The 13,306-nt window shown below is 54.2% G+C and overlaps 5 protein-coding genes across 5 annotated transcripts; 1 reads left to right on the top strand and 4 right to left on the bottom strand.

The window, feature by feature from the left end:
• Positions 1-145: 145 nt before the first annotated feature.
• PG994_014600 (uncharacterized protein) lies at positions 146-1,266 on the bottom strand (the record flags this gene model as incomplete). Its single annotated transcript, XM_066866009.1, has 3 exons — positions 146-487; positions 706-1,170; positions 1,252-1,266. 3 exons carry the CDS (start codon positions 1,264-1,266, stop codon positions 146-148), a joined length of 822 nt encoding a protein of 273 aa, XP_066709138.1.
• Positions 1,267-1,404: 138 nt separating this feature from the next.
• Positions 1,405-1,821, bottom strand: PG994_014599 (uncharacterized protein; the record flags this gene model as incomplete). The annotated part of the gene is made up of 1 exon (XM_066866008.1): positions 1,405-1,821. The coding sequence occupies one exon, from the start codon at positions 1,819-1,821 to the stop codon at positions 1,405-1,407; it is 417 nt and encodes a 138-aa protein (XP_066709137.1).
• Positions 1,822-2,951: 1,130 nt separating this feature from the next.
• PG994_014598 (uncharacterized protein) lies at positions 2,952-4,703 on the top strand (the record flags this gene model as incomplete). Its single annotated transcript, XM_066866007.1, has 4 exons — positions 2,952-3,166; positions 3,228-4,136; positions 4,192-4,371; positions 4,400-4,703. The coding sequence occupies 4 exons, from the start codon at positions 2,952-2,954 to the stop codon at positions 4,701-4,703; spliced, it is 1,608 nt and encodes a 535-aa protein (XP_066709136.1).
• Positions 4,704-5,082: 379 nt separating this feature from the next.
• PG994_014597 (L-amino-acid oxidase) lies at positions 5,083-7,659 on the bottom strand (the record flags this gene model as incomplete). The annotated part of the gene is made up of 6 exons (XM_066866006.1): positions 5,083-5,096; positions 5,303-5,396; positions 5,457-5,905; positions 6,015-6,281; positions 6,416-6,514; positions 6,618-7,659. The coding sequence occupies 6 exons, from the start codon at positions 7,657-7,659 to the stop codon at positions 5,083-5,085; spliced, it is 1,965 nt and encodes a 654-aa protein (XP_066709135.1).
• A 2,103-nt stretch (positions 7,660-9,762) lies between these two features.
• Positions 9,763-11,113, bottom strand: PG994_014596 (uncharacterized protein; the record flags this gene model as incomplete). Its single annotated transcript, XM_066866005.1, has 3 exons — positions 9,763-10,264; positions 10,331-10,443; positions 10,466-11,113. The coding sequence occupies 3 exons, from the start codon at positions 11,111-11,113 to the stop codon at positions 9,763-9,765; spliced, it is 1,263 nt and encodes a 420-aa protein (XP_066709134.1).
• Positions 11,114-13,306: the final 2,193 nt, after the last annotated feature.

Here is a 13,306-nt window from a genome sequence, read left to right as displayed (position 1 = left end):
TAGACAAGGGGTGGGCTCACGATGCGCCGTTCTGGCTGTGGGTCATTTTCGGGAGCAGAGATGAAGTAGCCTGGGAACACTACTCTACCTCCGTCCGATCAAGGGCCGTGACATAAAATCTCTCCAGGTTGCCGTCAGCCCTTCTTCAGCCATAGTACCCTTCCTCTTCTACCCAGCCCTCTCCACGCCCTTGGAGGAAGTCAAGAGTAGATCCTGGAAGGTCGCCGGCTATTTCGCAGAGCCACCAGAACTTCCATAAGAGAACACCCATCCGTGCGTGTAGAGTGGAGTTGTGGTCATGGCCAGCAGCATGCAATATCAGAGCGATACCCATTCCGTCTAGTTTCCAATACCGAGTAGCACCAGTATCCTCGCTGTCCATTAACGGCTCTTCTAGTTTACCATTTTCAAGGGTGCATCCGATGAGAAGCGACCTCGGCTTGCCATATTTGGGATGGTTTCTGGTCCATTCGAGGCGGGCAGAGTACTGCCAGGCATTAGCCGGCGTCAGTTCTCTCAGCATGACAGACTCGTACCTTTCATCTAGCAACGTAGGTTGCGGCCAAAATTGAGCAAGGGTCCAGATGTCGTGTCGTTACTTTCCAACGCCGTCGCAAAATCGTTCAAGGTGATGGTCCGCCCCTCAAACCGAACAAGCAACGAATCTATGACCTTGTGCTAGCTTGGTACAAGTTTGGCACGTACCCCATAGTCCTCAACTTTGCCAACTTGATGCTTTCGCTGTGTCAAATACTTCCAGTGGGTCAAGGCTTCACTGGGCAGTCTCATGGCCGAGTTAGCTCGCCACGCTTTCCAGTCGGGACAGTCCTTACTCTGAAAGATGAGTTGGCTGGCGATAGGGTATTTCGTTACCAAAGCGGCTCCGAGCTGGTCTTTTAGCTCCTCCAGAGTGTATGCCCTGTCCCCCATGTGAGAAGGTGAAGATTTTCCGAGCTTGAGATCGTAAATCTGCATGATGCCGTAGACCCTGTCATTCTGGTTCTGCGGTCGTACCGTCCGGTGCTGTGATGCAACGAGGAGAGCGAAAGGATTCCCTAGATCCGGCCGTCCCGCCTGTAGATAGTACGCTGGGTTTTGCCCCTGAACCGCTTCCAGAAAGCCAACCTTTTCACGCAACGTTTGCTTGAAGTCTTCTGCCTCTGGCCAGTTCTGGCGATGTGTGTAATTACAAGATGTTGCATACGACGTTCCAGAGTAGACTGATGTCCATCAGCCGAAGTACTCGCTTACCACGCCCCTGAGCATCCTTTATCCAGATTTGCCCGGCTCCTCTGGAGAAGATGGAAGTGTTCGGGCAGAGAAATGCCACCAGTCCGCTAACTGTGCATGGGAGAAGCCATGAAGCCACACGAAGACTTGTGTGGCTCCTCCAAAAATGACGGCTTAGCGGCCAATTTCATCGAAATATTCCGGAAGCCTTTCACCTGTACTGTCCATAGCCTGATTAATGCAGGCAATGTCCAGCCAGACAAATTCAACATCCCCCTCGACCGCTGCAGCAACGAATTTTGCGAGGTCTTCGGGCGTGAATCTATCCCGCATTCTGGGCACAAAATCGCTCCATGTGATGCCGTGGACTGGAAGGTAGCTTGCTGTTTTGTGCCCAGTCCCGCCATACTCGTAAGCGTAGCGGCCCCCCGTGTAAGTGATGGCATTATATCTAGGCTGTACTCTTTGCTGGTATCCGTTGACGTCTTCCCAGCTGTATATATTGCCGGATTGCCACGTACAGGACGTCATGGAGCCGACGTGCAGTAAGCGGCGGGGCCAGCCGCCCAGAGGGTCCTTGCTGTTGCTCATGTCTCCGCTGCGATAAGAATGGCACTTCACTATATTTTGGATATATGTGAAGTCTCAACTTTGGACTAGCTGAAGGTGGGCCAAATTGACGATGGGGTGCGGATCATGGCATGGGAGAATCCAATCTGGATGAGACTCCTAGGAAGTAAGGCTTCAAAGCTTACCACCTGCAAGCTTACTGCTGACCAGTGGTGAAACACAGTGTCGAACTCACAGGCAACAGCCTCGTACGTAATACTGCATCGTCCGACACGTATAGTCATGTATCACAAAGCCATAGGGGCAACAGAGTTGGGTAAACAGACGACTGTTGGGAGCACGAAGATAGACTATGCAATGGTCTTGGGCCTCGTGGAGAACGATTTACTCTGCTGATAGTGCAGGTCCCGGAAGATAAGGGAAGCTGTCGTGCATGAGGTTGGTCATCTGTACGACCCGATTAGGAATTGATTAGCTGATTCCGGATGCAAAGGGCGGGCGATCTCAAAGCTTTGCGCCTCTCGCATCATTTTGGCCTATCATTTTTCCTCCTTTTCATGGCGAGTCTGCATTAGCGTTGGCGGCACACAACTTCTAAGAAAGTTCTTTGGCGAAGCTTGTGTCACAGCAAGCCATGCCACGCCACATGCATGTCTCCCAAGTCGTCGCTGCGCATGTAGATTCTGACCATTGATGAATCCATGCTTTCCCTCTCCGTAGATAAGATAACATGCCTAAATCATTTGAATCTCATCCGAATTTGATTGATATACACCGACGCAATTGAGTATTGCGATGAGGTGCTCATCATTCAGGCCAAGACAAAGTTGTGTATTTGCAATTGCAGCAGCTACGATTACGTGGAGGTTGTTTGTTTTGATTACTTATCAGATTCTCATTGCGACCTCTTTGGCGTACTTACCTACTTACTTAATTTATGACCGAGTGGCAATAACGACGTACCTTTGACTCACTGAAAGTCCGGCCAAGGCAGGCCCCTCCAACCAACAATCCTTCATGTCTCAAATCTGACTGCTTGAGCGAGCGCATTTATTGGGCGTCACTGGACTTCAATCTATCACCACAATATCACTCATCAGAGGTGTCATCCTCGTCCGCTTACACACAAGACGCGCAGACAACCCGTCAAGATGGTTTCGGCCACCGCAACCAATCCACATCTGGACATTGACGTCTCGACCATTCCTGGTACCGTCCATCTCGTCGACTTGGAGCACATCCTAGCTGCCCGCCATGCCCCCGACCAGGAGGACATCGTTCTCGTGCCCACGCCTTCGACAGACTCTGACGATCCCCTGAACTGGTCCGAATCGCGCAAGCACCTGGCCTTGACATGCGCCCTACTGTGAGTCCACCAGCGACATCTTCTCCCGATTTGTATCATGCGAAACTGATCATGTGCCAAGATACACATGGTTCAATGGCATGGCCCTGTCCGTCGTCTATTCCGTCCTGGTCCCGCTGTCTCAGGCCCTGGATGTGGCCGAAAACGACCTGAATTCTGGAACGGGTTATATGTTCTTGCTCTTGGGATGGAGCCTATTGTTCTGGCAGCCCTTTGCCCTGCAGTACGGCAAGCGCTTCACCTATCTCGTCTCCCTCGCCGGCCTACTCGGCGTGACAGTCTGGGGCCCTTTCGCTCATGGAAACGGCCAGTGGATCGCCAAGAGCCTTCTTACGGGTTTCTTTGGCTCGCCCATTGAGGCCCTTCCCGAGACCACCATCGCCGATCTCTTCTTCGCCCACGAAAGAGCCACCTACATGGGCTGGTATGCCTTCACGCTGGCAGGAAGCAATTACTTTGCGCCCCTCATCTGCGGCTTCATCAATGACGGCATGGGATACAAATGGGTCTTCTACTTCCCGGCCATCTTCTGCGGCGTCACCTGGCTCTTCATGTTCTTCTTCATGGAGGAGACAAATTACGACAGGCGCACGGTTGGTATTGTGACGAGCACACCCCTGGATCGAAGCGATGAGGATAGCAAGACGGTGAGGCCCGTGTCGCCTCGCACTGTCGCTGTTCCAGAACATGCTATACGCCCCATCGGACCTAGCAAGAAGACATTCGTCCAGAAGATGTCTCTCTTGGACAGACCAAGACGGTTCATGATGCATTACCGGGCTTGGCAGTCTCTCAAACTCCTTTCGTGGCCAGTCGTGTTCTACTCGGGCTTCAGCTATGGAACATATGTCATCTACTTTAACATTCTCAACGCGACGGCTTCTATCATACTGGGTGGCCCCCCGTACAGCTTTTCTCCCTCCATGGTTGGACTCACTTACGTTTCCCCCATAATTGGAACGATTGCTGCGTGAGTCCCACCTGATACCTGTCCCCAGCTTCACGAGCATGCTAACGGAAAGTAGTTCTGTGTTTACCGGTCTCTTCTCGGACCGATTTGTGATTCGTCTCGCTCGGAAGAACAACGGCATATCAGAACCAGAACATCGATTATGGATCTTTGCCATCTCGGCTCTCGTCGTCCCTTTCTCTTTCATCCTGTGGGGTGTCGGGGCAGCCCACCAGATCCACTGGTTCGGCCTGGTGTTCGCCATGGGGACTCCCCTATGCTAGCACCACGGGCGTGACCCTTTCCGTGTCCTATCTCATCGACACCTACCGAGATATCAGCGGCGATGCCTTAACCACCTGCATACTGGTCCGGAACACCATGAGTTTCGCCATTGGCTACGGCATCACGCCGTGGCTGCACAACCTTGGCCTGCAAAACTGCTTTATCAGTATCGCTTTCATAGGGTTGGCCATCTGCTGTGCGTTCTTGATCATGATCATCTGGGGCAAGACGTTCCGCGAGAAGAAGCGGGTCCAGTACTGGGACGAGGTCAAGTCTCGCGTTGAGCTGGGACTGATACACTGACCAAGTGAACGCGTAATGATAGGTAACGGCTGGAATTGATGAGTGCCTAGGCAAACCGTATATCGAAGTTTTCAATCATAGGAAGGGGGTTTTATATTAAGTAACCTGGTAGTAGACTAGCTGGCAGACTTGTAGATAAGTCTAAGAGATGTATCAACGTCGTTATTTTAAAACACTAGGGCATATATGCAAATTGCTTCAGGCTGGTCTATTGCTATTATTCCTCAATGATACTCACCCAAGATGCCCCAGAAACGGGGTGATGGTTATAATTAGCAATATCGTCTATTAGTTAAGTTTCTATGCTTTTATATTATATTACTCCAAGTGTTAGGATGGACTGTGACAGATCCCGTAATCTTCCAAGTCGAGTTTCCCATTAAGAAGTATTTACTAGAGGGTGTGTTAGCTTTCATCGAAGGCGAGTCGAGTCATCTTGGAAAACCCAGTGAAATAAAGTGGTGGGGGGACTTACCACCTCGATCCATCTCGCCATCCACTTGTCGACAGCCGCCTTTGCCTCATCAACAAGGCCGAGCTCTGTTTACAAATATGATTAGGGGCGTATAGCAACCGGATTGGACAGGATGGGAACTTACCGAGAAGCAGCTGGACAGCACCTCGGACACCAGACTCTAGTGCCGACGCGATCCAAGCGTGCGTGTACGAAGTTTGCTCGCCGACAAAGATCATCTTCAGGCGTCATTTGGTTAGTACCATCTGAACGTTTGGGGGGATGGATGAATGACTCACGTTGCTGTAGGTCTTAAAGTACTCGGGGATGTAGAGCTGGTGCTGCCCGATGGTGGGCGAGGCCCAGGCGCCGCCCTCGTAGGGGTCCAGGTACCAGCAGCGGCGGTTGTAGTTGCCCGTGTACTGCTCGCGCGCAACCTCGCCGTGGATCTCGATCATGGCGTCGACCATGTACTGGACGTGCTCCTCTTCGGTCCAGGACAGCCAGCGGATGGCCCAATCACCGCTCGCGTAGGATGCGAGAATAGACGCAGGGCCGGTCGAGTTGATGTTGTAGCTCGGGTAGCAGACGGAGCCAATGCCGGGGATGTCGGTCGTGGTGCTGCAGCTGCCGTAGATGGGGCCCGAGGGGAGGTGCTCCCAGAAGCGGGTCTTGTACTCGAGTGCGACTTTGCAGGCCGACTCCATGGGGACGTTGTTGATGGCATTTTTGATGGTGGTGGGCAGCACTGAATTTTCATCATAGTGTCAGAACATTCACGTGCATCAATGGGAAGAGAAGTAATGCCACGCTAAACGAATAGGGGGCTAGAAAACAGGGAAAGGGGAGGAACCTACTGGGGAGGCGCCAGAGCTTCACCTTGGAGAAGGGCATGGCGATGACGGCGTAGTCGAAGGTGGCATTCTGGTACGTGCCGTTGATGCTGCTCTGCTGCTTCCACGAGAGCCGGACGCGCTGCTCCTCGTCGAGGTACTCGACCTTGTCGACGTGCGCGTCCATGGTCGTGATGTTGTCCACCAGCGGGTGGAAGGACAGGGCAGCCGGCTCAGGCCGCCGTCGATGGTGGACCAGGTAGACGCCGAGAAGTAGACGTTGTCGTATAGCTATACAGCGTGTGCAATTTCCGAATTAGTAAGAAAAGAAGCCTTGGTTACCGTGCGATATTTCGCGACTCTGCTGAGGATTAGGGGTAAAAGTTGACTTACGGTGTGCCAGAAAGAGCTGTCGGAGGAGCTACCGACTACGATGTCGGTTTGGTTCAGCGTCGCGTTCAGGTAGTTGACCATGTAGGCGAACTCGGACCAGACATCACCGCCCTTACCGCCAAGGCCGTTGCCTATAATAATCAAAAGATTTATTAGCATACTGTTTCTTCTTGTTTTCTTTCATATAACTGCACAATGTATTATTCTCGTTGATGTAGATGTAGTAGTACGTACGAATGAAGTCGCTGTGAGCCTTGTGCATGTTGGTAGCGATCTCGATCATCATGGTCTCATTGGACGTGATCTTAGTGATGGCGTCCTGCATCCCCTGCGTGGCCGCGTCGAGTTCCGGCGCGGGCGCTGCGAGCGAGGCGTTCTGCTTGATCTGGGCCAGCGTGGGCGGCATGCCCGTGTCCGGCAGCCGGAAGCCGTCGTTGTACGACAGGCCGTTGGGGCTGGCCTGGTACCAGGGGATGAAGTCGACGCTGAGGTTGCGGTCGTGGCCGTTCAGTGTGTTCATCTCGTCGGCCAGCTGGAAGACGAGCTGGTGGTCCGTCACGTTGTACGTTCTCGTTGGCCACGCTGATGGTCTTGGGGAACCGCATGGGGCCCATCTCCTGGTAGGAGTAGTCGAAGGGCCCGCCCAGAGGTACTCGGTGTGCACACGCCCGCCGAGCCGCTGCGAGGCCTCGAGGATCCGCAGGTTGCTGAGACCCGATTGGCTGAGGACTAGGTACGTCATCAAACCCGCCATGCCGCCGCCCACGATGGCGACCTCCTTGGCCTTGGCGGCCTCGGCGTCGGCGGCGCTGATCTCCTTGTTCTCGAGCAGCTTGACGCCGTCGAACCAGGGGCCCCAAGTGTCGATGCCCACCTCCTGGGTCATCGTAACGCCGGCGCGTTTCCGGAGGTCCCGCTTCTTCATGACGTTGAAGCGTTGCGGCTCGCTGCGGCCGACCAGCACACCCTCGCTGTTCCAGGCCGAGAGGCAGCCGCCCGACTCGGCGTCCTTGGGCATCAGCCACACCAGTCGGGACTCCGAATTGCTGCTGCTGCGAGCCACGGTGTGGTGGGCATCGCGTCGCTCGTGGGTGCCGGCGCAGTGCCGGCCGTAGGTGTAGGTCAGCTCCCCTCCGACGGGCTCGTTGAAGGTGACGTGGACGTTGGCGACCCGCGAGTCGAGCTCGGTGCGGGTCTCGAGGTGCACGGGCAGCGGTGCGTACGGGGCGCAGGCCGCGCTGCCGACGAGCAGCGATGCGGCGAGAGAGTACCTCATCGCGGTGGTGGCAGGATGGGAATGGATGGTGGGCGAGGAAGAGAGAAGAGACAACGCCGGACCAAGTCACAGAGTGAGTATATTTACCTGTGTCACGAACACGTTCCCATTTTAACTCCTCATCCTGTAGCTGCGCTTCACGTCGGCTTTATACCTCATTAAGTGACTTGGCGGAGCGCTGACAAACGGTTTGTCACAAACCGGCGGCGAAGACCGGCTATAGGACGGGTCCGCTATGGATCCAACTGCATAGAAGATAGAAGCATGCATGCAGGTGTCGTATCTCTGTCCGCGGTTTTTCATACCGTACCGTACGTAACGTGGGGTCTGGGAGGGGGAGGTAGCTTCGAGTCGTGTATCGTGTGTTACTTATCTGAAAGTAGGGGAGCGGCGGCATCGGACCGTCATCTATTGGCCGGTGATACCGCTACCCGGGCCCCGAGATGTACCGTGATAGAGAAGGGGGGCGTTGCCACCTTTCCCAAAGAGGTAGGTTCAGCAGTTGCCATCATGATATGCGAATGTTTGCTGGGCTGACCGCAGTTGGAAGTGAACTAATACTGCACAATCAGAAGGAGATATAAGCAAGAATGTAACCAAGTACTTTTACGAAGTCTGCCGTGACGACTCCGTGTCCGATCCCAAGAGTCTAGTCGTTCAAACTCGTGCGTATCTTTCGGATTCTCTGTTTTCTGTTTTTTTTCTTTGCGGCCGAAAGATTCTATGCCGTGATCGCTATAATCCCGCTGGCTCCGCTTATCCGACCCGTGTTCGATGTCCAGGGTAGCATGCATATGCCCATCTATTGGATGGGGCCTCCTTATCTTATCCCCCCTACCACGCCCTGCTGCTTATCAGCTTGCAAGGTAGTAAAGCCCAACGCCATGAAAAACCGCCCAACTGCCATCGGTGCCCTCCGTATGACATTTGTGACCAACCGCCCGGTTTCGGGCTGATCCTTGCCCAGTACATGTGGATAAACATGCACGCCTTCTGATAAGTAATAAGCGGTCTGTCATTGGCGGGGCCCGGGATACCGTGGGATAGATAACCACCCTGATCCCCGGGATCAGTATAAAGACAGTAAAATGCTTAAGTAACCCAATGTTGCAATACCATGGGTGCTGGTGGGACGGACCTGCAATTGGGAAGGGAATCCACGCTTGCAGCGATTAGGAAGTGATAGCTGATAGACCGTCGAAGGCCTCGAGTGTATAGCATTACGAAAAGGTATTTATTATGAGAATTGGTTGCTAAAAACATCCATGAATTCTAAGGATCAGGAATCGTGGGCACAACAGCCATCGGGACCATCGGCCGGCGCTTGGCAGCAAAGCTTGGTTTGCTTGGAATGTAAGACGGGAGTTCGGGAATCGAACAATGATTAGACGAATCCCCTAATCGGCACCCATGTCTTCGGGAAGCAAACAAGGCAAGGGGTGGATCACCAGCAAGACGCCAAACAAGCCTCGAGGCCATGCATTAGGTCGAACCGGTTCGAGCCCTCTGGCGCATGAACCTGACCTCGTGGAAATTAGTACAGTATCAAGTCACCTAACCCAGCTGACAGAATGGCCCAATGATACTTCAGAAAGATCACCTGCGGATTAACAGTGGGCTGCAGCTAGCCCTCGGGGATGGGGTTTATCGACTACTCTTGCAGAATCAAGGGGCAACCTACCAACTCTGCCAGCACGGGTGGCCAAGGATAGTAACAGTAGCCTATTTTGGTACACACATCAGTAACGCGCTGGGGTCCTAGCAATAGTCACCAGGTCACAGTAACAGAAAGCCGAGTTACGGACACCAGGTAGGCATGATTGCTCATTATTCATTTTATTGTACTCATGATCTATCAACAAAGGTCGCGGGATATATAGTATCGATGCCCAGCCAAGATATATAAAAAGATTCGCCACAGCCGAGATGATCGGCTTTAAACACCTGTAGAATGCAACCGACTTGCTAAATCAAACCCAGAGTCAAGATATAATTACTCCCCTCTATGTCATCAACGCAATATGCTTGAGCTCCCTGTGCAACACAAAGTTCGGTTAGTTGCCGATTCCAAATGTACGAGTTCGGCGGTGGATGAGATAAAACTTACTCTTGCACCTGCTGTCCGACCTTCATGTCGTGGTAGGCGACCTCCTCGCCCTCGTCCTTGCCGAGGTTGAACTGCTCGGCGCGGATGCGGCGGGCGCGGTCGGCGAGGACCGGGTTGGGCGCGAGGTCGTAGTCGGACGAGAGATGACAAAAGAAGGTGGACGAGATGCGGACGAGCGGGCGGTCCGGGAATTCTCGTTTGCGGCGCTCGATGACGTTCAGCGTCGCCTGAGTCACGCCGACCTCGTGGTAGCCGGCCTTGATGAGGCCGCCCGTCAGGTGCTCGATCTGCTTGCCCGCCTGCACGAGCAGGTAGTTGCCCTCCGGGATCTTGACGGGGATGCGCTTGCCCGTGTTGCGGGCCCAGATGTGCAGGCCCGGGTAGCGCGAGCGGCCGTGGATGGTCAGGAAGTTGAGGTCCGTGTGGAAGCCGGCCAGGATGCTGTCCTTCTTGCCGTACTTGGACAGGTCCGATGCGGTCGGGGCCAGCAAGTGAGGGCTGAGGAGGGGTTAGTCAAGGGGATTCCTCTAAACGTGAGGGGGGACGGGCGTCGCCAAAACATACCCGTACTTGGTTGCGTCCATGAACGCCTCGGCCGGCAGTCCCAAGCCGACCGCTGCCATACCTGCTAACGAGGTGACGCTGCAGATACCAGTTAGCTCGTTTGCTTTCGCCCCCTAGGCAGGAAAGTAAACTTACGCGTTCTTCATCGAGGTTCCCCACTGGTCCATGGTCGGCGCCCACCGGTCCTTGATATGCGGCGCATCGGGCGTGATGTTCTCGGCATTGAGGGAAAGGGAACTGGGTCTCGTAAGGCGGCGCGTCCATCATGCGCCAGAAGAAGCGGCACTTGGGGTCGGGCTCGTGGGCGCCAATGTCCAGCGGCCGCTCGGCCGGGTCGAGGCGCTCGATGACCTGCAGACACGGCTCGTCGACGGCGCACTTGGGCTTCTCGGTGTTCTCGAGCGTGACGCCGATCTGGTAGCCCAGCTCGGGCCGCTCGTCGCGGCGCAGGTCCTCGGCGGGCTGCGCGAAGTAGTCCTCGAGCAGGTCCAGGAAGGTCGTGTTGTCCGCCTCGGACACGCGCGAGTCGTGCAGTACCAGGGCGCCGTACGTGATGAGCGCGTTGGCGGCCTTTTGGCATTCGGCCACCACCTCGGGCGCGTCGCGCGGCCGCTGCAGGAAGACGTCCAGGTCCACGATGGGCAGGTTCATCGACAGCTCCGCCGGCAACACGGGTGTGGTCGGCTGCTTCTCGGCCACCGGCTGCTGGGCCGCCGCGACCATGGTTTCGGGTTGGATGGCCATGATGCTGTGATTGATGGTGGTGGTGCTTCCTTTGGACATGCTGGGCAGGGAAAAGGCCTAGGAAATGTTGCCTAGCTCTGCCTCTCAGATATATTATATATTTCTTCGGGTGTTGGCACGAGATCACGGGGTTTCTCCTCGAAATGAATTTTCACCCCTAAAGCAGCTGCATGCGCGACAACCACACGCGCACACACACAGGCATGTGAACTTCAGGATTTTGGCCGGGCGTCGATCAGGTGCCGCAATCGGTTTGACTGAGTTTGACCCATTCTGGCTGGGGTGGAGTGTGGCCAAAGCCGCCGTAGTCCGCCGGTGACTCCAATTTCAGGGTCTTCAGGGTCCGCCCAACACCCCTCAGCGCCGGTCTAAGACGGACTCCGTACTCTTGGCCTCCACAGCTTCTGCCCAGTCCTCCCCTCGAAATCTGCAGCTTTTGGCGAGCCCGTTTCACTCCCACGGTATCTGGTTGGCTGCTTCCCCCCCCCGTCTCGTCGTCTGCCCCTGCATCTGCAACCCCCGGAAAGCCCGTCGACCGTTACAGCAGCGCGGGCTGCCAAAGCCTGCAGAGCGTCCAGCCCGCCGGCTCCTTCCTAGGGCAGGGCAGTATTTGTCAACCCGACAAAACCCAGTTCCCCGGTCTTGTCAAGATTTTGCAGGCCGGGGCATCTCCGCTGAAAAACTAGTACGAAGATGGGCTGATGGGAGGGATCCCTTTTGAGCCTTTTGCTGGGTTTGCCAATCTGATAGTCAACATAAAAGATTCGACGTCGACCCGCAACTGCAAGACCTTCCGTCCGCGATACCGGCCTTGATTGGTAGACAGCGTACCGGGCCCATGGCCAGCTTGCCAGTCAGACGGCTGTCCACGGTTGCACTCTTACCCCGGCTGCGACTAACCCTTTATACGGGAAGGTGCAGATCCGGTTCCATCGAGTCTCCATTCCATTGTTTCTCCCTCTCGAACCGTAAATAGCATCATGTGCTTCTGCGGCGTGGTGAAGTGATCACGTCCGTAGCCGGCTTATCCACACCAGATCGATTCGGCAATCAGTGCGTCTTTTCGAGTCCTATTCTTGGGTTTGTTACATCGGCTTTGTTGTCGAGGATCTCGAGATGTCATGCAATTCCGAGACTGCATATCACTGATCTTTCGGTTCAACGGTAACCATTCCGTGGAGGCCTCCTTCCTTTCTTTCCATGTTCTTCGCCAAATTCGAGTCGATGCCAGGTCAGTTGCCTTCTGGCGGAATATGTGTCCTCTCTTACTTAGCCATGGCAGCCTGACTGGAGGAATACGTCTGGCCTTGAGGATTCATTGTCTCCTTTGATAAATAGCGTGTGTTCTCTGGGCGGCTTATATCGTCGGGGTTAATTCCAGAGAGAAATCTTGCAGCAACTGGATTAACCCTGGATAGAGTACTACGAGTTTGGTCAGCATGATACAAGACTGTCCCAGCGTAACCTATTTTTTCTGAAATATGTCTGGTGTGCTGTGAGGTGCCGTTGGGCTAAGCATCTGGATTAGATAGAGATGCAAGTCCCTCCCCGCGAAGCAGTCGTGTACTTATACACACTTATATAAAATTAACCGTTTTCGATCAGCAAGAAATTGACTGTGTGTGCCAGGACAACGAAAACAATATTTCTATACGGGGGTTTGCTTAACTGAACCTGAAGAAAACCACAACATTGAACTACCCCCCTAGGTACTCCTGGCCTCCCAGCTCTTACCTGCAAGAACGTAATTTTAGTCTAGTCATCGTATCATAAACACTTCCAATATCAAAATACGGGCTAGTCTGAAATATAGACCTCGCTAGAGAGTATCTTGCAAGCAAAGTCTTGGATTTGGCCAGAGTATAGAACGCAATGTGTGGCTTGTGCCGCGTGTTTAGCTGTGGCGTTGATTAGATAAAGTGTTGATCGGCCTTCGGCAATAACCTGACTTCTGTTTCCCAGCCACCGCCACTAGAGAAAGTGGGAGTGCACGGTTCACTCAACACATGACACGAGAGTGGGCGTAACATAAACATGAACATGGGCCAGCCAGGCCAGGCACGACGCAAGCGGCAACACAACCCAGTCAAAGTCCAGTGGCAGTCCAGCAGTTCGTCCATCCCCGAATCCACCCCGTGGCCAGAAGAGCCAGGACGCTTTCAATCATCGCATCGCATCGCATTTCATTCATTGTTTCAATCTCATCCCTCCACGAGCCAAGAACGCCGCGCC

Source organism: Apiospora phragmitis (genome assembly GCF_038363925.1).
Source record: "Apiospora phragmitis strain CBS 135458 chromosome Unknown utg000013l:1.0-2965645.0:1.0-2969333.0, whole genome shotgun sequence".
NCBI lineage: Eukaryota > Fungi > Ascomycota > Sordariomycetes > Amphisphaeriales > Apiosporaceae > Apiospora > Apiospora phragmitis.
Note: the sequence above shows the minus strand (reverse complement) of the source record. Positions and strands in the feature narration are given on the sequence as shown.